Here is a 22,245-nt window from a genome sequence, read left to right as displayed (position 1 = left end):
TTACAATACACTTGTGGATGTAATATATAACAGTATATATTTATAATTAAGAATCTAATAATGTTTCCTATCGAGAAGAATGTAAAAATATTCATCAAATATGTATACCTATTATTACTTTGTGTTTTGCAACTTATGATGCAACTCTGTTACTGTTGAACAATAACGAAAAAGGTATCATGAATTACGTAATCAGGTTCATCTGCGTATTTACATGGCCTGGATCAGGATGTATATTTCTTAATACACAAAATAGGCATATGATGTAAACAACATGAAACCAGGTTTCTCCTTAATATAATATATTATCATTTAAATAACAAAAATAAATGATTAAAAATTAAATAGATCATTATCAATGATCTAGTAAAAATGTGTAGGTAAGTTGGCTACATAGCATAAGGTGCCAAGGTGCTATTTTGGAAGCAAGCTCTCCTGTCTTCATCATGTAGATATAACCAAGCTCTATTAATTCAGTATGAGGGTGTGGCAACAACAGAACTAATGATTTCTTTTCTATTCAGTGTAAATGATATAAGTCTTGGTAACTGTTGTAACGCAAAATGCCACCAATGACAAAGGTAAACAAACGAATGACAGCTAGGCTATAAATCTGCGTTTGTTATTCAGATATTGGCCTAGTACTGGGTCATGTAAACATTGCAATTATGTATTGTTTTTGATAATTTCAAAAAGTGTTTCAACTTGAAAATACAACCGATAAGCTGGAATAACCGTAATTATGTATGAGAACAATTATCTTACCGACAGGACACCGATAACTCCACTAAAGTTGCAGGGGCAACCCCTGTTCCTGGTTGAAAAGTAGCCGCGTCCGCCATACTTGTTTTGGTTCTTGCGCAATGTGCCATGGGAAATCTGACATACGGGCTACCAACTCACGCATGACATCTAACGTCCGCAAGCCGCATTTGGGAGCACATGGCCGAACTGTAGGTCACATCTCTTCTTTTCTTCCACTGATGTGTTCTTTTTAAAACATATTTCTTTTATCATTCGGCATATAATGATCTAAACAAATCTTTCTAATATAAAACTGTCAAAATGGGTATAAAATATCTGCAAGAATACATAGAAACGCACTGTTCAAGTGCATGTGTCTCCGTGGATTTGCTGAAAATTGCTAAAGGTTTTGTTCCGAAAAGGCGTGGTCGATATGCCGGATCTGGTAGATTCTGCCTAGTTGTAGATGCAGAAAGTTGTCTCGATCGCCTTTATGGCGGCTTCTACTCCGACTGGGTCTGTGGGGGTCAATGGAACCGAGTGACAGCGTTCCTGAACAGTCTCGTGCAGGCCTGTCAATCTGCAAACATGGAACTGGTTGTGTTTTTCAATGGTGCGTTGGAGAGTCAGAAACTTGCAGAGTGGTTCAGCGATCAAGCCAGCCAGAAGAACAAAGTCGAATCTGTTTTTAGACATGTTGACCGTCAGGGAAAACCTCCCCCAAAGGTGTGGTGGACCCCTCCGGTGTTTTTGACAGGTACACTTAGAATGGCCCTGAGGGAGCTTGGAGTGGGCGTTGCCTGCTCCATGGATGACCATGCCCAGGAGGTCATTGGCTATTGCAGAGAGCATGGTCTGCAAGGCATCATTGCACAGAATGCAGTCTACACAATATTTGACCCACCCCGGTACTTTTCATCACACAATCTGAAGTTGACATACAAAGGATCCCTAGAAACCAAAGAATACATTATGGATGAGATAGCCAAATGTCTTGACCTGAACCCTAACAGATTCTGCATCTTTGCAGCAATGCTAGGTGAGAAATGGTTTGCAATGCAAATGTTAATGCAAATAAACTTACCCCACTCCCAAGAAAAGTGTAGCTATTCAATTCTTAAGCAGGATTGAATTTGATGGATGTACTTTCAATCATACAATGAAATGAAATGTTCTACACTGTATGCTTATACAAGCTTTCAAAACACAGTTGACATAACCTGAAATACAATCTATATTCTTGCTAAGTAGATGACAAATCAATATTGCTACATGATTGAGAATGATTTGCCAAACTCTGATCTAAATAAAGACAATTTGGGCAATTTTAAGATTGAAATAATTATTTCTCAGAATTGAAACAAACAAAAGATCTTCCAATGGACTTTGACATGTTATTTCATTAATTATTATCAAGATTCAAAGATGGTTTAAAATTTAGGACTCAAAATATATTCTGGAGGCCCAGCAAGATGCCATAGCTCTTTAGTCTCCTTGACAATATGAATTAATTTTCAATGTTTCCAAAAATGTGAATAGTATCAAATATATGCAATATACAATTCTTCAAGCCAAGAAAAGGAATTGAAAGCACCATCCAATTCAATCCTGGTCAGACATTTATTTGTTATTTTGAGCCCCAATTTCAAAGTTTTTACTATTTTGGATTTGACTTTAAAAGTTTAAGAACATCATGCTATACATGATAGCTTTCTAGTCCCTAACATTCTCATGTATCATAACCTTCATAATTAAGTTCAATAGCCAATGCAATACATAACAGCAAGTATTTTTTTCAACATCATCAGTGATTTGTAAATTTAATCCCTGTATTTGATGATTTAGTTAATGTAATAATTGGTTTGTTTTAGAAATAGTTATCTAAATGCCATTTGATTGTTTTTGTTTACAGGAAATCACATACTCCCAGATGAAGATCTATATGACTTCTACAGAGAACAAATCGCGAGACAGAGCCAAGAAACTGGCAAGTCTCTGAAGGTATGCTGCTTCTCTTGTACGCTAATTCTATTTTAGAAACATTTTTTTTTTTTAAATTCCTTTTATTTTATTATCATACAGTGTATGTGAGTAAAGATAGTTTTGGTGATGGCATTGAACACGCATCAATTTCCAGTTAAAAAGGCACAAAAAGTTCAACTTTAAAATAACACTTTTGTTTTGGGAAGCTTGCCTTGGATTCAGTTTTTAAAATGTCATAATTAATTCAATAAGACAAATCTTTTGGGGACTATGTTTTTCATAACTTTGGAGATCAAAATTTTAAATATAACTTCAGCTAGGATACTGTAGTTCTGTTGATGCAATATAAAAAAAAGATTTTCCTTTCCCTTGTAGCTTAATCCAGAATCAGCCATAAAATGTGCAGTGGATTTTGTGAGGAGCTTGCCCACAGTAGACAACTTGGACAGCATTGGGGAAATGATCTTCAGGTATTCTTCTGGATTTTCTGGGCAGTTAATAGAGAATTAATTTAACCAGTTTAAAGTCCAATATTTAATAACAGATCAAATAGACTATTAAATCAGTGATTTTCTTACTCAATAATTTCAGGGGCCTGTAGCTTTTGAATTGGGAAAACAGTATGTTTCATCTTTCTTGATACATGTATATTTTAGAGAGTTTTAAAGAATTTGGGTAAACAATTATATTAAATTGTGAAAATAAGCAAAATTTTTCTAGGAATAGGGGCTGTTATTTGGCCCCAAATGATCTTAAAACCACTGTAAATTGAAATGATAATTATTTATCTTCTGTCGTAGAAACTACAAGTCAAATAAGCGTGAACTGATTGCCAAATTTAGACAGTGTGTGCAGTATTATCTGAACGGGACACAAGATGGTTTCCTCAAATACAGGCCTCACATGAGTAAGTTGAGCATGACTATCTCATTATTCTGTCTGGAATAATTTTGTAACCAAATTTCATTATAAGACACTTAAATATTTAAGTGCTAAATGTCCATGATTGTTTCTGTTAAAACTGTTTTGTTAAGCATCCAATATCTGTTGAAATGAAGACTTTCTTAAATTTTCTCAGTGCCAGGTGGTGGACCCCAAGGAAATTACTCCATGCAGTTCATGCAAAACAGACAACAGGTAAGATATTTTGGTAAAGATGTACATATATTAATTATTTATAACACGCATGCAAATTAAAACAATCCATTGTCATTGTTTCTTCACCTAATTTGTTCATTATTATTTTTATTTTGCTTGAAAGTGAAACATTATGCTTTTTATTTAGCATTACATATAATTGGCATCAATAAAATTTTGAAAGAAAGAGAGAATAAAAAATACCTGTTATACATATCTTCATATATTTCATGAATTATCATATAGCTATAAGTAATTATGCATCATGTTTGGAACTTCATGTCTATTAACTATATACACCTTTATTTATGGCAGACAAATGGATCTGGTTTCGCCGGCGATCAGAGTGGACCAGCCCCACAGATTGTTGTGGATCCCCCTACACAAAATGCTGCTGTCGGCAACTTTGTTCCACCCACGGGAGGTAAGTTTATTTGTTACCTGAAAGGTTAGGACTTTTGAAGCTGTGCTGGGTTTGTCCTCACTTCAGCACTGGTCTTACCTTGTACTCTAATGTGGGTATTAAATGAACACAAATTGATGAAAAAAAGAATTGTGAAAAAGGCATTTGCTGCTTATTCTCTGATGCAATATATAATCCGAGAAATATGGTTTTTGTATCTGTTGGATGGTAGATAATAGCAAAGTAGGTTTAATCCTTGCCTTTGATTGTAGATGTAAAACAAGAGATGTTGGCGGCCACCTCTTCTTCGTCGTCGTCCAGCAGCGGATCAAGTCCTAACCGGAACAGTCCAGAGGCAAGCTGGGGCATGAAATTCTCTTCACAGGTTGGCACTCTCTGCCCTCTGTTGTATATTTGTAACAATGGCAGTGTGCTAGCAACCACAAGCAGGGATTTTGCTCAGTCTTTTCGAGGAAGCGACCCATTTGAAATTAACCATTTTCTCCAATTGTTAAAAAAGTGGCAATTAAATTCTCTATTTAAACTTGTTTTTGAAATATAAATCCGGGTTATATTAAACCTGATTTTACAAAAATTATTTTGGCATCAGCGACTGAATTTCAGCCATCTTTTAAAGAATTGTTGTTTGGTCTATGACATGCCGATGGATTTTGGTCTAATTTTAGCTAAGGTATAATAATAATAATAAACTTTATTTATTGAGGATGGATTTACATGTTAAGCCAAAGGCTTATCAACCACATGGCCCTCAAAGATAGATATCTAAAACGCCAATCCATGTATGGGCGTTTTCCTGAAATAGCTAGCTAAATCCCTGACTCAGATCATTGTACATCTTCCACTTCAACGGGGAAATCATGTCACATCATTTAAAAGTCTTTCACGATCTTCATTTTGACATTTTGACTGTAGAAGTGCAAGATGATTTCATGATCCATATGTATACACCCTGCATGAGATTTCATCCTTCATAAAAATCATCTTCTGCATGAACATTGGCAATTTGAATGCCAATTAATCTATATTAATTTCATATAGCATGATTGTATTTCTTTTTGGGGGGAAACATATTTTCCGCTGTTCTTTTGTCAACTTTTCAAATTTAGAATTTTGATAACCTGTTATTAGTTGGGTATGACATTTGGATTAACAGATGTTTTTTGGAAACTGTGATTTAATGATAACAAACTTGAACAGCCTTTTCATGATATTTCACCAGATTATTCTGGGATTTTGTCAAAACACAATATTAGTCAACAACCTAAATGTTTCATTCCCCTGTGCTATTAATCTTAACATACTTAGTACAGTCAAATTTTTTAACAAAAATTTGAGAAACAGTTAATTACCGTATTCGACCCAAAAACCGCCCATGTCTCTATATAAGTGCCTCCCCCCATTTAGAGGCCTCAATTTCAATGTGCCCAGGCATAAATAAAGACCAAAACTACACAAAACTGTATAGATTTACAATAATTTCGTCTTATTAGCACCTTTTAATTTTTTCAATATTTTAAACGCCCTGAGCGCTTATTGGGTCGAATACCGTATGTTATATTAGCGCGGATATATAACATTGTAGTGCAATTCGTTGGTTCAATATCAGAAACACCCTTTCACGATTAACAAAATTTAGCACTGCACTTAACTTTGATTTGCACTTCAAAGACAGTGTGAAAAGTTTGAAAAATTTGAAAATAAACCAATTTGAGTTTGGTAAACATGATAAACAATAATCACTTGTTGGGGAACCTCTATTATCAAGAATTTCTTAATATATTTGCACATTTTACAAACTGACAGATATGTGAATTTGAAGTGAATATCCCGTTATTTTCTCGAAATAATTTTTAAAATTTTTTGTTTTTAAATGGGATTCTCTGGATTTTACCTGAATACTGCAAATATATTGAATTTGACGTAAATCATATTTTAGTGCAAAAGCGATTATGAACAGGTTAAAGCGATGATTAATTAAGCAATCAACATGATGGATATTTGTGCAGTATATTTGTCACAAGAACTGCTAAAGACTGTTAAGATATGTATATTTACAGTATTGGTGATTAATATTGAAGTTTCAACTTTTAGCAGGTGTCGAACATTAAACCAGCAGCTAAAGGACAGAAACCTGATTCTAAGCTCCCCAAAATATCCCCAGAGATTATGCGTATCGCCAGTGAACGTCATCAGAAGGGATTGATGACACCATGGGTTTATCAGCTACTGTCACAGGTAATAAGACTTCAAAAATCTTACAAATTTAACTCGGTCTTTATTCTAGTAAACCGGACCGACGCAGTTCATTTCATTTGCACGAGATTAACTTACTTCATCACTCAATGCGTCGATGCAAGCAATAAAATTAACGATTAATCCATAAGAACATTTCATGTTCTGAAGGGTCTTTTTATGCCCTCACTATGATTTAGGGACAAATGACATTTCTAGTCATAGTGGTAATATTTCTCCTGTATCTATCCTAGAGTATTTCCTGTAGTGATTGTTTTAATTCTCATAATGATGAAATTTTCATTATCCCCCGCCCAACGAAGTTGGCGGGGGATATACAAATGGGCTCCGTCTGTCCGTCCGTACGAATGGTTTCAGGCATAACTCTAAAACCAGTAGAGATATTTCCACGAAACTTCATACACATATTGGTCTTATGGTCTAGTAGTGCCTTGTGCTATTTTTAGGTTTTCATTTTTTGCATTTTTTCCGTAACCATGGAAACATTGCTGAAAATATCATATTTTTGTACCAGGTTCGTTTCAGGAGCATAACTCTAAAACCAGCAGAGATATTTCCACGAAACTTCATAGACACATTCTTTTTATGGTCTAGTAGTACCTTTTGCTATTTTTAGGTTTTCATTTTTTGCACTTTTTCCGTTACTACGGAAACATTGCTGAAAATATCATGGTAAATGGTAAATGTTACTTTGCAAAACTCCACCCATCTTTGTGTATATAGTCTTATATAAATGTCAAGGCTGTATACCTGATTCAACAATTGCAGCCCCGCTCTACTTGAATTATACTCCATCTTTCTTTAGCTCAACTTCCTTTTTCCTGTTTTTTTTTCATGCACATAAGTCTCCACAATCAAACTTACTTCAGCTTTGATATCTCCATTGGCGGGGGATCTGAATGACTATGTCCTTGTTAGAAGTAGAAAGTGGAGTATAGAAGAATGACATATATCTAATAATACTGATCTTATTTAAAGGGAGAAGTGAAGTTCACTGTAGCTTTAGAGGACGAAGGTGACCGAGAACTCCCCACTGCCATAGAACTCTACAGACCTGTCCGCCAAACTGTCTATTCTGTTCTATTCAACCTCAACAAACTTAAAATTGACAACGAGAAACAGAACAAAGGTACTTCCAACAAACCTTAGTTGGGACCAGAATAAAAAGGATTCTCAGTAGCAACCACATGGTTTGGCAGCCTTTCTGATGCTTGATTGTAAAATGATAATCATTCCCCAAAATGGATTATTCCAGCCAATGAAACTAAAAGAGTCTAAATGTGTCCTCGGTGTTTGATGCTATGTTTAACTTTGTAAAGTGGCCAGTTGAACCACCAGGCTCTGGTGTTGGTTCTTCCATGCCATTAATGATAAAGATGGGTTGTTTTCTATCGCCTAAGTATAGAAATAAGATGATAAAAGAACGTGAACTTGTATCGAAATAATAAAATCAATCTTTGTGATTATTCTAATATTTGGTTGTCTATATCAACTGTTTAACCCCTTTAGTGCCTTTGTTCATATATTGCTGTAAAATCAGTTTTAAATATTTTATTTTTTTCATATTTAGAAAATTTACATTGGAAAATTCAACTGACAAGGTACATTATAGCCAGGGGTTAGCTTATATTATTCTGTTGTGCACTGCCTCCACTTTCATAAAGAATTTTGACTTTTGAAGGTGATCTAGGCCCAAAAGCCTTTGAAGTTCCAGTGAAAGAGTGGATCGTACGCCGAGGAGCAAACCGACCATCATTTGAATCTGTTATTGCTGCTCCCGTGGACTGGAAAACACCAAGCATCGAGAGAATGTGGCTGGGAACAAAAGTAGATGACAAGTCGCGACGTATACGGGCCTTCCTTACCTGTATGTTCAGTGCCAACAAACTGATGATCAACACGCAGTATGTTCCACAACAACTTCTTCTGCTCTGTTGTGTACTCAGGTATGTAGTCACTGGCTCCATTGATTGATTCTTTTACTAAAATTAGTGGTGTGTGGACAGATCACCGATTTCTCTAGTTATCTTTAGCTATTTCTTATAAGGACACTGGAGTGTTTATTTTAAGAAAACTTTCGGCACTAAAGGTGGGTCATATTCAATTCTGATAAAGGGGCAACATTTTGATAACTATGGTGTACAGAGGCATTCTTTGAATGTCCTTGTGTTTGAAAATGAGTTCAGATACCCCTGAATAACGTTGATGAATTATTTGAATTTCATACCTTGTTGCCTTTTGCAAAAACTTTTATATGGATGGATGTTTTACTGAAGTATATCGAATATCACTTTTGATTTAAAAAATGAAAATTGATTTGTTGAACTATTTAATTTAGTCTTGACCAAGATAAGAAATAGAGAAAAATGGGGGAAAAAGGTGCTTACAATAATTTTTACATTGATCTAAAGACAATTTAATGCTTACAATAATTTTTACATTGATCTAAAGACAATTTAATATATAATTATTCTTACCTGTGTGATGTTGATGTGTTGTAGATACATTTTACAATATGGCAAGGTGCTTAGAAAACAAGAGTTGGATGCTTTTCTTGCTATGGCTGTGTCCCCTCGCCTGCATGATGTCCAAACCATGCAGGATCTTATGGTAATTATCATTTTAAACGCCTGCATGATGTCCAAACCATGCAGGATCTTATGGTAATTATCATTTTAAACATTTCATGTATGATGTCCAAACCATGCAGGATCTTATGGTAAATATCAGATTCTCATTTTAAACATTGCCTGCATGATGTCCAAACCATACAGGATCTTATGGTAAATATCATTTTAAACATTTTCTGTATGATGTCCAAACTATAGAAGATCTTGTGGTAAATATCAAATTCTTATTATAAACATTTCCAGCATGATGTCCAAATCATGCAGGATCTTAATGGTAAATAGCAAATTCTCATTATAAACATCGCCTTCATGATGTCCAACCCATGCAGGATCTAATAGCATTGTTGAAAAAGATAAAAAGTGAATGTAATAAGTTTATGTAGTCAGATTGGGTTGATGATTTTGTATTTTCAGTTACCAAGTGTTTCTCACCGTGGGGTTCAGCTGGCTGCCCTGTTCATGTCTGGTGTTGAGACGGCTGTGTTTGCCAATGATGTCTGTGGATCCCCTATCCCATGGAATGTCTGTGCCCCTTGGCATTTCTTTGATGGCAAGCTTTTCCACTACAAATTACTCAAGGCCAACGAAAACTTGCCACTGATCGACATCTGTGATGGACAGGTAACACTTTACCTTTTGCTTATTATTAAAACATACAGCTAACTAGAAAAAGGTTTTGAGATACCAAAACGATGTGGGTAAAGTACAATTTACCGTTGTTTAGTCTGGCATTCTAGTGATTGTGATACCACAAAAATCACATCAAAGTCACAATGTCACAATTGTAAAAGGTAAGACTAATCAACAGTTAATTGTATTTTACCCCACATATTTCACCCATGCATTTCGATATTTGTTTAGCATCTACTTCTTGTGATAGAATAAATGACCACAGCTTTCTGCTATTAGCGCTATAATCTGTATAGATTGGCCAGTATGATTTCGACTATGATAATTTGGGACATTTCTTTTGTGTAGATTGACCAAGTGAGACAAGTTGAAAGGATGCGACAGGCCATCATGGAAGATTTGAATGTAGAATTCCCTCGTCCACACTTGTCCACTGCGGCCCTGTACTCCCAGTACCCACAGGGCCCATATCAGCCATTCGGATACCAGTCCGGAGGAGGACATGGCCCAGGTATACTTCCCCCTCCATTCCCCCGAGGGATGAGACCACCACCAGCACCTGGTATTCCTGCAGGCATGGGTGTGCCTCAGGCACCACCAAAACCACCAGGCAGAGGCCGCGGAATCCTAGGTAAGTCTTGTCAGTTCTTCATCCAATATGGTCACTAGAAACTTAGGAAGAATACTTTGATCTGGTAAATTGAAGTTTGCAGGCAGAATAGATTAAGAATTCTTTTTAAACCCCAAAGGTTTCATCTCATAGTCCTCACCTGATCATTATCATGGTTTAACATGCTACTATCAGTCTTTTTCTTTGTCTCTTTAAGTTGATTTTTTTCTTGCACTTTCTCACCACCGACTTTCTATCTAATTTTAATTCTGATAACCATTAACTGTGAAATTTTCCATGACAGTTTAATCGTTGTAATAGTGTACTGTAGAGTTGAATGGTATTTAATTTCGCTATAATGGAATCTCCGTAATAAGAGCATGCTATTTGAGTTTTATATAGAATGAACGGCGATGATCTGGACACCGATAGTCTGGAAAACTTTCATACTGGACAGGAAATATCAGAGAACAAACTTGATTATTGACTTTGTAAAGGGATTCTGTCAAGCCGCAAAATTAAAAAAAAACTGGCAGTTTGGGCTGGGGAGGCAAGTGTTCAGAACATTGATTTTATTTCTTTACTGTTGTTGCTATGTAAAATTATTAAATGTATTACATGGAGGGTGTGAAACAAATCAAAGAGTCTTGATGCAGGGAATGTATACTTTGATGGCTATTAAGTATCAATTCCCATTCCATCAAAGTTAATTTGTACAAACACCTTTTTCATCAAGAAATCAGTTAATTTTGACAGACTGCACAGTGCACTGCTTTGAAATTCTATTAACATGTTTTTGATATTTCGCTTTCTTCTAAACATTTTCAGGACTCCAAAATAATGGTAATGTTGTTTTGTTGCAAGTTTAAGCGTGCAGTGTAAGAGTTCACTCTAGTGAAATATTTCCACAACATGACACAACTTACCTTTGTGTTTCTTTTCTATTTTGTTTTAATATTCATTACTGGTTTCATGTTTACTTTGCTTTAATATCTTTATAACTGGATATGTATTTTTAATCTTCTTCATTAATCTTTTCATTCTTTCAAATATGTTGGAATTTTTTCTACAATTAATAATGTCATTTAAAATAAATCTATAGCAATGCATTCATTTCCTTCATTTTACAATACAATTTTCTTGTCTTTCTCTTCATTTTAAACATGGATCAGTGCAAATCTGTCCTTTTATCAATCATGCATGATCATATATCTATTGAATTCAATTCATGGATTTAACAGCTACCAGGTAAATTTTTAACTTGCCAATGACAAAATATTGAGGGCCTATGTAGTCAGGGCCTATGTAGTCAGATTGACTATATAAGCATCAGCCTTCAAATATTGGCTTATGATAAATTTTCATTTTAAGTACTTATGTTAACCGTTTTGAAGAAAAAGAGTTCCTAATGAAAAACTTGACATTACATGACAAGTTGATAACCAAACTTGATGAACAAGAGGTAAAAATTTACTTTGGCTGCGTGCCCAAATTTCTAGATGAAATTTTTGGTCAAGTAGCTATCATCACTGTATTGGCACAAATGTAATTCATGTTCTTGAAGGAGGTGTTTAAATTTGCTATCGGTGTAAAGATTTTAGTGATTGGAACTTGTTCTTTCAGGCCGTTCTCCGGTTGATACTCGGGGAGGACAGTTGGAAATAGCTGGAGTGGTTGTTGGAAGTTGGGGACCAAACCTATCAGGAGGTCGAGGCAACGGTGGTAATGGAGGTGGCGGAAACGGTGGCCGAGGTGGACGTGGAATGGGTCCAAGAGTCATGGCTGTCGGTGGGTACCGACAGTTCCACAAGCATGCAGGGTTCGAAATCCCATGTGTGTGCAGTTGAAACCGCTTGGACGGTGTTTGTTCCTCAGGTATCCTCGGGCTTGTCCTTAACGTGTGGCTGTTAAAGCCCCCACATGAAAAAAATCATCGTCATAATTACCAAACTTTGACGGAGACATTTATCCTTAATTAAAATGTCTGCAAATAAAAAAAGTGCCCACATTTCCATGTTTTTAATAAAAACAATCTTTAGAGGGGGAAATCCCGATATTGCCGCCCCAGAGCCAAAAACAATCCTAGTGAATGCGTAGTGCATGGTACTTTTGCAGGGGCGAGACGCACTGAAGACTCGACAAATTGTTGAACCTTACTTGCACGTTACTTCAAACAACGACAATTTAGCGGTCGCAAGTTGCATGCTTTTTGCAGCAGTGTCGCAGGGACGATTTTGGCCACTTTCCGTTGTTTGTTCTATGAATGGAAAGCAAAGCAAATTAACAAATTTATAACTTGCAAGTGGTTATTTGCTGCATCTTATGTTTTATTGTAATATAGATTTTATAGACAAAGCCTATAATTGTCTAATCTAGCATAAAATTCAAAATGGAAACCGAACCACCCTACTTATTGTGTACAATCGAAAACCCGAACACACGGAACGGTATTGTGTTACTTCTCACAAGGGATGTCCTCGCCCAAACACGTTAAAACATATGTAAGTTAAAACAACAACCACGACCATGTTTAACCTGTTACATATTGATTATACGTGACATACATTACGAGAAGCTGAAAATACACATGTATATACTATCGCAGTCACGATCTAGAGCATTCAACATGAAACTCTAACACATTGGTTTGAGACAACTTGTCAACGAACACGATATCGGCATAATCGGATAATATCAATGCGACAAGTGATCATGTCATGAATTTGGTACAATAATCCATAGTAGCTCTTTTTTATGAACTTTGTAATTACTACATGCAAATAACTTACATTATATCGTTTAATGCTAACATGTAAAGATAGCATGTATATGTAACCACAGGGTTGCTTGGCTCGATAGACATTTTTTTCTCTGATATATCTTGATATATAACAATGTACACTAATGTTATATGTAGATTACTGTGTCAATAATATAAAGTAAGAATAAAAATTGTCTCATAGAGGCCAAACAATCAGTGGCATGAACACCACATATGTAGGGCCAATGTTAGATTCCATTTTTATCTCATAATTCATTGCATGTGCACGGGACAAGGCGAAAGGTATGCATGTACAAAATGTAAAATAGTTTGGTTTGATGAATAGTACTAATTAAAAAAATTGGAAGTATATAAACAGATCCGTTAATGATTTCTATGACATTTTAATCAAGTTGAAGAAAGATCTGATGGAATAGTATTCAAGCCATTAAAGAAAACAATGGATAGGTCCTTTCAATTAAAAGCAGAGAAAATGGGGAAAATATCTCTTGGATAAAGTCCTAGAAGCGAATCAAACTCTATTTTATTCTCCAACTTATGTTTAATACAAAATCGAACGAAATCACAATGGACGAATTGAAATAACGATAATTCACTGTTCAGACGTTTAAATGCGATGCACACTCGTGAATTCAGTTCAATTGCTCTTTTTCCTTTTTACTAAGTACATATCAAGTATTACGTGTAAACGACGGCATCAATGATTAGTCAACCTAGGTTAGTATCAAGGGTGCAAGATAATATATGTTGTCTCTTTACTATATAATGATGAAACTCCAATAGTACCTGACAATATTTATATCCTTAGTTCCACTGACGTTTGTACTAATAATAAATGCCCTCGCTTTGTCCAATGTACATAAAATTGTACAGGCCTACCCATACACGATAATTCTCCAAGCACATGGTAATCAACTAACTTGAATGTGTCAGAACCTTTTCTAATACACGAAAAGTTAATCGAAAAAATTTAATCAGTTGTTTAATTATTTAGTAAATGGAAATCAGGCTATACTTAAAGTAAGTAGTGATATAGAAATGAAATCTCGGTAGTCGGTAAATGATTAGATAACAGACATACCTATTAATGTATAGCGATGCGATTCGAATCTTTCATCTATATGTACAGGCATGTACTGTAAGGAAATAATCGTAATACCCAAAGAATAAATACAAAATGCATTACTATACAGTGTATATTAGTTAAAGCTATTTAGTTCACACCTCTTTACGGTTCTAAAGTTTGTAGGATATTATGCTGTGCTCTACTTACATCTCAAATTTTGAATAGTTTAGTTAGCATCCTCTATATATAGACTTTTGGTCGGTTAATACTGTATTTACTCTAATTATTTACAACGAGAGGAAAACGAAAATCAACATCATCACCAATGAACAAAGCCACGTGTTTTTTTGTAAGTTTTGTTACAATAGGTGCACCCATATGCATTTCCACTATTTACAAGATCGCACTTTTATTTATACTATAGGTAACCTTTTGACCACATTATTAACCAAAAATCAATTAAAAATCTGAAACTTTTGTTGTTTTGTTTTATACACTCTGGGTCATCGAAAACATTTGTTGCCTTTCAGTGGTGATTATCTTCTTGTATGGAACCTTTCATAAGGAATGTTTATTGTATATTTTGTAGGCAAAGCGTAATGACGTAAAGCCTAAACAAACCATGAGAGGAGGCCTTTCAGTGCGGTGGATGGAAATATTCAACATGAGAGGAGGGATGGGAATGCGAGGCGGTATGGGAATGCGTGGAGGAATGGGTATGAGGGGTGGTATGGGGATGAGAGGAGGTATGGGGATGCGAGGAGGCATGGGAATGCGTGGAGGAATGGGACTACGCCTTGGAATGGGGATGAGATCACCAATGGGCATGGGAGGACGTGGAGCTGGTATGATGTATCGTGGCGGAGGCGCTGGAATGAGTCGTCCTTTCAGAGGAAGAATGGGACCTGCATTCTATGGAGTTGGTCGAGGAATGCGAATGCCGGTATGTACAAAGGGAGATAATTAATTGTTAAACCTTTTAAGATAAAAAAAAAATCCAAATGTTTTATATTGATATGATTTATACTGATCCCTGAAATAAATATATATAATTCTTAGTTGGATCTCAAATTTAAGTCTTCATGATATATTTCCTAGTTAGTAGTGATATTTTCCCACAGCTGATAATTAATAATTTTCTGGAATTTGTATTGTCCTTTTAGTTTTGGTTGGATACTAAAATCTAGAATAATCCTTTCATTATGATTGTTTCAACATATCTTGGTATATTTTTAGGAGCGAGGCTACAGCAGAGGACGAGGTGTTGTTAGGGGAGTGAGGCGTCCACAAGTCCAAGTTCGACCAAGGCCATCAAAACAAAAGTCAGGAAAAAGCTCTGGCAAGGGCAGAGGAACCACTGTTGAACCAATGAGGTATGCTTATTGATCTAGAAGAATTTTAGTTTACTGGTTTAATTAAAAGCTTGAATTTGTATGTTGACTGCTCTGCAATGTACATAGTAAAACAGGGGACTAAAACAATTATTCAAGTTATTTTCTGTATAATGTTTTTCCCACAAATTAGATCTTAGATTTTTTAGGGGAAAGTTTTTTTGATAGCATGAGGAGGTTGCGTTTTTAATACGCGTATATTTGTAAAATTGTTGAAAAATATTTGTGACCATTTTGGTGAAGTGATGTATTATTGTAATGGCTATAAACAATTTTGTCCTGATTGTAGTGGTAAAAACACTGCCATTGTGAATGGAGATGAGGAGGAAGAAGAGGAGGAAGAGGATGAGGATGCAGAAGAGCAATCTGGAGAAATGTTCGCAGACGCAGAGGAAGGCAACGTTTCACCAATTGGAAAAGGAATTATACAAGACGGCATTCACAGCCCTGATAGCGGTATCCATGGAGACAAATCTGTTACCGATGTTACTGCCTAGATCACCTACAGGTTAACCCTGACCTCCCAGGAGAAAACCAAAACATAGACTCTTACTATGTTACTCTGAAATGGAGGTGGTGTTGCTACGGTACAATTTAAATCCAGCAAAAGCTTTATAAAGGACACATTTTGTTATTGTCTTTCCAAAAGACAAACCCAGCAATGCCACTTCCACTAAAGCATGGTGCCGGGTAGGTTGAATCCAATCTCTAATATATTTTTCAGTTTTTCTATTGTTTTTGTTACTATTTTTCTCTTTATACATTGTTTATATAGATTGGCCAACCTACCCCAAAAGATTTAGGACGCAGTATAGGACATCATTGAATTCTGTTTCCGTGGCGTCCTATCTCCTGCCTCCGTTCTCCCTCCTATGAACTATTATCAGGCGAGTCTACTGATACAAATCAGAAGGTCGCTTGCTAGGCCTGGTGTACACACTTACTAGAGGTGATTTTTATCTCAGTGTGTCGCTGCAAATGTTTATCACCAAGCCAGTGGCTCTGGAAGGGAGAACAACTTGATTTTGAAGGAACAAAAATCGCAAAGAACAAAAAAAAATTACTCTATAATATCTCCGTGATTTTAGCTCCTCCAAATTCAGGGTTTATTGTTGAATTTCATGGTATTTCACCACTTTTGTGGTGCAAGTGCCTCGTTGCATTTATATTTGTCTGGCTGTCTTTTGACGCCGGTCCATAAGTTTGTCGAAGTTGTCTGATAGTGATTGCCAGAAAGTTGCAGATGAACAGACGGACCTCTAGAATGTCTGAAAATGTGTGAAGGACACTGCAACAGGGAAACAAGCAGCTGAAGATGTGTCAAGTCATGGCTATAGGAAGAGGAGTATTATTTTTGAATGCATTTTATACAGAGAAAAGTATTATTTTTGTACATTTCATATTTGTTTTTTTTTATATGGACAGAAAGAAGTTTCTTTTGGAACAAATTGAGAGTAATGGAATGAGTATAAGATCGTGTCAACTTAAAATTGGGCTCATACAAATCACGAGGGATTTGTCGTCTCTTAGGCTCTGATCAATCTTCATTGTTGCTTTATTGTTGCAAGTTTAAACAGACGTAATATCAAACCTCGGTAAATGGGTAAACAAAAAAAGATGAGAAAATTTGCGGGTTGGGGGTTGTAAACGGACGTATTTAGAGTTAGGGAATAACATTGCTTTATTGTTAGAATACAGATTCTGTTATTGTTATATATACAAGTGGTGACACAGTTAGGGCAAGGCCGCTCCCAAAGGTACCTGATAATGCTCACAGCTTGTATACTTTACATGGTCAACATATTGATTTCAGTTTTGGGGAAAATTGTTTTGTGAGGTTTATTTGGTAATAGTCTGTTTATTCTTGCCTTCGCACTGGTTTGTGCTGCTGTCACAATGTTTTGTAAAATTGTGCATATTTCAGTCTATATAACCATACACTTTGTGTAGCAAAATTCTGAAACCAATTCAACTCTGTTAAAAATAACATAAATCTAAAAACTAAATTACTCTTTTTCCGTGTGCTTAATTATTACTTGTTTACATAATGACTACAGGGGTCACGATGTTGCATCTTGGCTTTAAAGTGCTTTTACTGTAAGTGCTTTTTAAGTTGACTTTCCAAACTTGAGATACTCAAGTAAAATACCCCTCGAGCACTAGTTGAATGTTGGCACTCCAAACTAATCTTTTCAACGTAACAGAATTTTGGACAGTAAACACTCCCTTTCCTTTGAAGCTGTGATATAAGTGAGTTGCTGTATGTATTTATATGTTGTACTTTGTATGAGATTGGTCATTGTTGATAAGACGGAATGATGAAGAGCTATATACATGTATAGTAAGACACCATCACCTAGCTACTATGTGCTCTGGAACATAGCTGGGGCGGGGATATTGGGTGGATTTTAAGTTGCCAGGAACTCATAAAGCATTCAGACTAGCTTGATTTGCCTGTATACAGTTAATGTATGGCACAGATTTCTGTAAGGAATGTATAAGGATATTGTTCACTTAAACTAAACAGGATAAAAACGTTAGATATTGAATTGTCTCTCCCCTCGGGTAGACTGTTGGGCAGACGCTCCCTGCAGGACGCTAGTCTTACACTCAAACCTCCAGTGTAGATTTCGGGGGGAGCAGGAAGTTCATAACACAAATGGTGATTGGTGCTTATGCAACCAATCAAAAACCATTTTAGAGAATTGACGATTAAAAGTATATTATGCCATTTCTACCATGGTAAAAGAACCAGCTTGAGAATATCTTGTAGGTAGGAATTAAATATACCTTGACATGGACATACACTTGAATGTCGTGTGAAGGAAGGGTCACCTCGGGATATTAGACAAAACAATCACATGAGAAAAAGTTCTAGGTCACCACTGGGTGTTTACGAAATGATTTTCAGACACCCTTTCGACAAAAATCTTGATTATTGGACCGACTCATTGGGTCAGGACCAGCCTTGAGGACAAAAAGAGAAACAAAATGAATAATGCCTCGTAAAATAAATTTGTGAAAGTGTTTGATTTAACAGTTAAGGAGTTTCAACCTAGAATGGGTGTAAAATATACATGTGTATGTCGCTTGAGATATATATCTTGTGAATACGTGACAGAGGCAAAGTCAGACTTCTTTTTCTGACTAAAATATAGAGAAATAAAAGCTATTAACAGCAGGCTTTTAATAGGAATACAAGGCCAGTGTGAGGAAAGGTGGTTTGTTGTCACGGAAAACAGCAAAGCCAGGAGTATCACATGGCCTTTTGATTGTGGAAAATGAAAGGATATCTCCGTTAAGGAGTTCGACTTGGAAATCAAGTCTTGTAAAAAAAAAATAATCATATGGACACTTTTTGAAACAAAAAGAAAATGGAAAATCATTTGTCCCATATGAATGATTGTAATGTAATAATTTTTTTCTTATTATTCTTATTAAATAGAATTAAATAAAATTATACACATATTATCAGACTGTATTGAAATGCAATTATTAACTGTGGTGAATTAGATCAATTTTAGTAGTAATTGTGAAAAATGCTTATATTGCATATACATTGATGTAAGAAGCTGGTAATTCGGAGCACAAAAAATGTAAAATGGGGGGGTAACTATCTTACAAAAAAGTTAACTGGTAGAAATGGGATCGTCACATATTCGATAGATAAAGAGGAATATTTTCCATTAAGAATTTAATGCCGTATGTTTGCATTTTAAAAATCAGGATCATGATATAAAAATTATCTCTTTGATTTTGTTATGAAAAAAAAGAACAGGGGCTCTCAATTACTTGCTTCACTTAATATATAAATACAATTTCGTTTGTGTGTTGAAATAATACTGAATAGTCTTGAAAGCTTGCTTTGTTTTTTTAATCCAGTAAGATGTTATTAGGGAAACGTCTCGACGTATTGCACAGTTTAATCCCTATGATAATAGGTTGTAAACAGATTTTTCCATCACTTAGTCTATATATACTTTTTTACTCTTTAATATCCACCTCATTGAATTATTATTATCCATGGTTGTCTCCCATTGCCCCAATTTGAAAATATAAATCTTTTCAAATTTTATTTCTTGAGAGTGGCTTTTGTGATTCAACCAGAGTTTATAATCAATTTAAATGATTTTTTTCTGATTTTGTAGACCATTTTACATTAGGTACTATTAAAACTAAAATGCATGGGAATTGTTTGACTTGGTGAAGTTTTACACTACAGAATAGAAAAAAAATATAACTTAAAAAAAAGACATGGTACAGACTTAGAAAGTATGTTGAAATGTTTCTATTATATATAATTGTATCTGCATTATGATGAATATATAAAAGGATGATTTTAAAACGTTTGTTTTCCGCTTCTAGCACAGTGAGTACAAACATTGCTTGCTCTTATCGTACTTATTAACAATGTTTATAAATATAGTAATTCTTGTTTTTTCTAAAGGCTGACTGAATGGCCTTGATATGTATGGATACATTTTGACTATTTTTCAGCATGTTAGATAGAAAAGAAAACTGAAGCTATACTCTGTAATATAGATATGTACCCCTGCCTATGTTGATCAACGTGACCGGTAACATGTTCACGACAAGCATGGTAAGCCGAACTTCATAAGCTAATAGGGATATTGTACTGAAACAGGTTATCAGTGATTATAACTATATATTATATAGAAGCCATACAACATGGGGGAATTTTTGGGTATATTATAGAAAGTAAAATAAGATGGTTTCCACTTGTGCCCCTGGTGGTTTCCTGAAGGAAAGAATGTGAGGCTGTTGAAGGATGGAATAGCCCAGGCATTATTGACAATGGTATGGACTGTCATGTTTTTTTTCAAGTAAATGTTGTTTTTGTGGAAATATTTTGTTGTTTTTTGTTGACACCACATGAGAAAAGCCTTCCATATATGCATATTAAAGAGTTATCTGTCCTTGGAGGTGGGTAATGTTTTTAGGTCATCTGACCCGAAGGGTCAGGATGACCTATTGTCATCATGCACCGTCCGTCGTCGTGCGCCGTGCGCCGTCCGCCGTGCGCAGTGCGTAAACTTTTTATTCAAACGACTTCTTCTCAATAACCGGAAGGCCCAGGGTACTCATATTTGGCCTGTAGGTTGCTGGGATGGAGGGCTACCAAGTTTGTTCAAATGAATGACCTTGACCTTCATTCAAGGTCACAGGGGTCAAAAAGACTAAAATCTTTAAACAACTTCTTCTCAAGAACCAGAAGGCCCAGGGTACTGATATTTGCCCTGTAGCATGCTGGGATGAAGGGCTACCAAGTTTGTTCAAATTAATGACCTTGACCTTCATTCAAGGTCACAGGGGTCAAATAGGCTAAAATCCTTTAAACAACTTCTTGTGAATAACTAAGAGGCCTAGAGACCTGATATTAGGCCTGTGACATGCTGGGATGAAGGGCTACCAAGTTTGTTCAAATAAATGACCTTGACCTTCATTCAAGGTCACAGGGGTCAAAAAGACTAAAATCTTTAAACAACTTCTTTTAAGAACCAGAAGGCCCAGGGTACTGATATTTGCCCTGTAGGATGCTGGGATGAAAGGCTACCAAGTTTGTTCAAATAAATGACCTTGACCTTCATTCAAGGTCACAGGGGTCAAATAGGCTAAATCCTTTAAACAACTTCTTGTGAATAACTAAGAGGCCTAGAGACCTGAATATTAGGCCTGTGACATGCTGGGATGAAGGGCTACCAAGTTTGTTCAAATAAATGACCTTGACCTTCATTCAAGGTCACGAGGGTCAAAAAGGCTAAAATCTTTAAACGACTTCTTCTCAAGAACCAGAAGGCCCAGGGTACTGATATTTGGCCTGTAGGATGCTGGGATGAAGGGCTACCAAGTTTGTTCAAATAAATGACCTTGACCTTCATTCAAGGTCACAGGGGTCAAATAGGCTAAAATCATTTAAACAACTTCTTGTGAATAACTAAGAGGCCTAGAGACCTGATATTAGGCCTGTGGCATGCTGGGATGAAGGGCTACCAAGTTTGTTCAAATAAATAACCTTGACCTTCATTCAAGGTCACGAGGGTCAAATAGGCTAAAATCTTTAAACGACTTCTTCTCAAGAACCAGAAGGCCCAGGGTACTGATATTGGGCCTGTGACATGCTTGGATGAAGGGCTACCAAGTTTGTTCAAATGAATGACCTTAACCTTCATTCAAGGTTACGGGGGTCAAAAAGGCTAAAATATTTAAACGACTTCTTCTCAAGAACCAGAAGGCCCAGGGTACTGATATTTGGCCGGTAGGATGCTGGGATGAAGGGCTACCAAGTTTGTTCAAATAAATGACCTTGACCTTCATTCAAGGTCACAGGGGTCAAATAGGCTAAAATCATTTAAACAAATTCTTGTGAATAACTAAGAGGCCTAGAGACCTGATATTAGGCCTGTGGCATGCTGGGATAAAGGGCTACCAAGTTTGTTCAAATGAATGACCTTGATCTTCATTCAAGGTCACAGGGGTCAAATAGGCTAAAATCTTTAAATGACTTCTTCCTAAGAACCAGAAGGCCCAGGGTACTGATATTGGGCATGTAGCATGCTGGGATGAAGGGCTACCA

General features: G+C 36.0%; 1 protein-coding gene across 1 annotated transcript; it reads left to right on the top strand.

The window, feature by feature from the left end:
- Positions 1-903: 903 nt before the first annotated feature.
- LOC138336169 (constitutive coactivator of PPAR-gamma-like protein 1 homolog) lies at positions 904-20,516 on the top strand. The gene is made up of 18 exons (XM_069285510.1): positions 904-1,783; positions 2,657-2,745; positions 3,103-3,197; positions 3,528-3,634; positions 3,806-3,864; positions 4,180-4,288; positions 4,540-4,652; positions 6,380-6,523; positions 7,520-7,670; positions 8,223-8,487; positions 9,043-9,151; positions 9,586-9,792; positions 10,150-10,432; positions 11,240-11,254; positions 12,035-12,212; positions 14,887-15,202; positions 15,496-15,632; positions 15,940-20,516. Exons 1-18 carry the CDS (start codon positions 1,066-1,068, stop codon positions 16,145-16,147), a joined length of 3,303 nt encoding a protein of 1,100 aa, XP_069141611.1. The 5' UTR covers positions 904-1,065; the 3' UTR covers positions 16,148-20,516.
- The last annotated feature ends 1,729 nt before the right edge of the window (positions 20,517-22,245 follow it).

The sequence above is a fragment of the Argopecten irradians genome, chromosome 12, assembly GCF_041381155.1.
Source record: "Argopecten irradians isolate NY chromosome 12, Ai_NY, whole genome shotgun sequence".
Classification (NCBI taxonomy): domain Eukaryota; kingdom Metazoa; phylum Mollusca; class Bivalvia; order Pectinida; family Pectinidae; genus Argopecten; species Argopecten irradians.
Note: the sequence above shows the minus strand (reverse complement) of the source record. Positions and strands in the feature narration are given on the sequence as shown.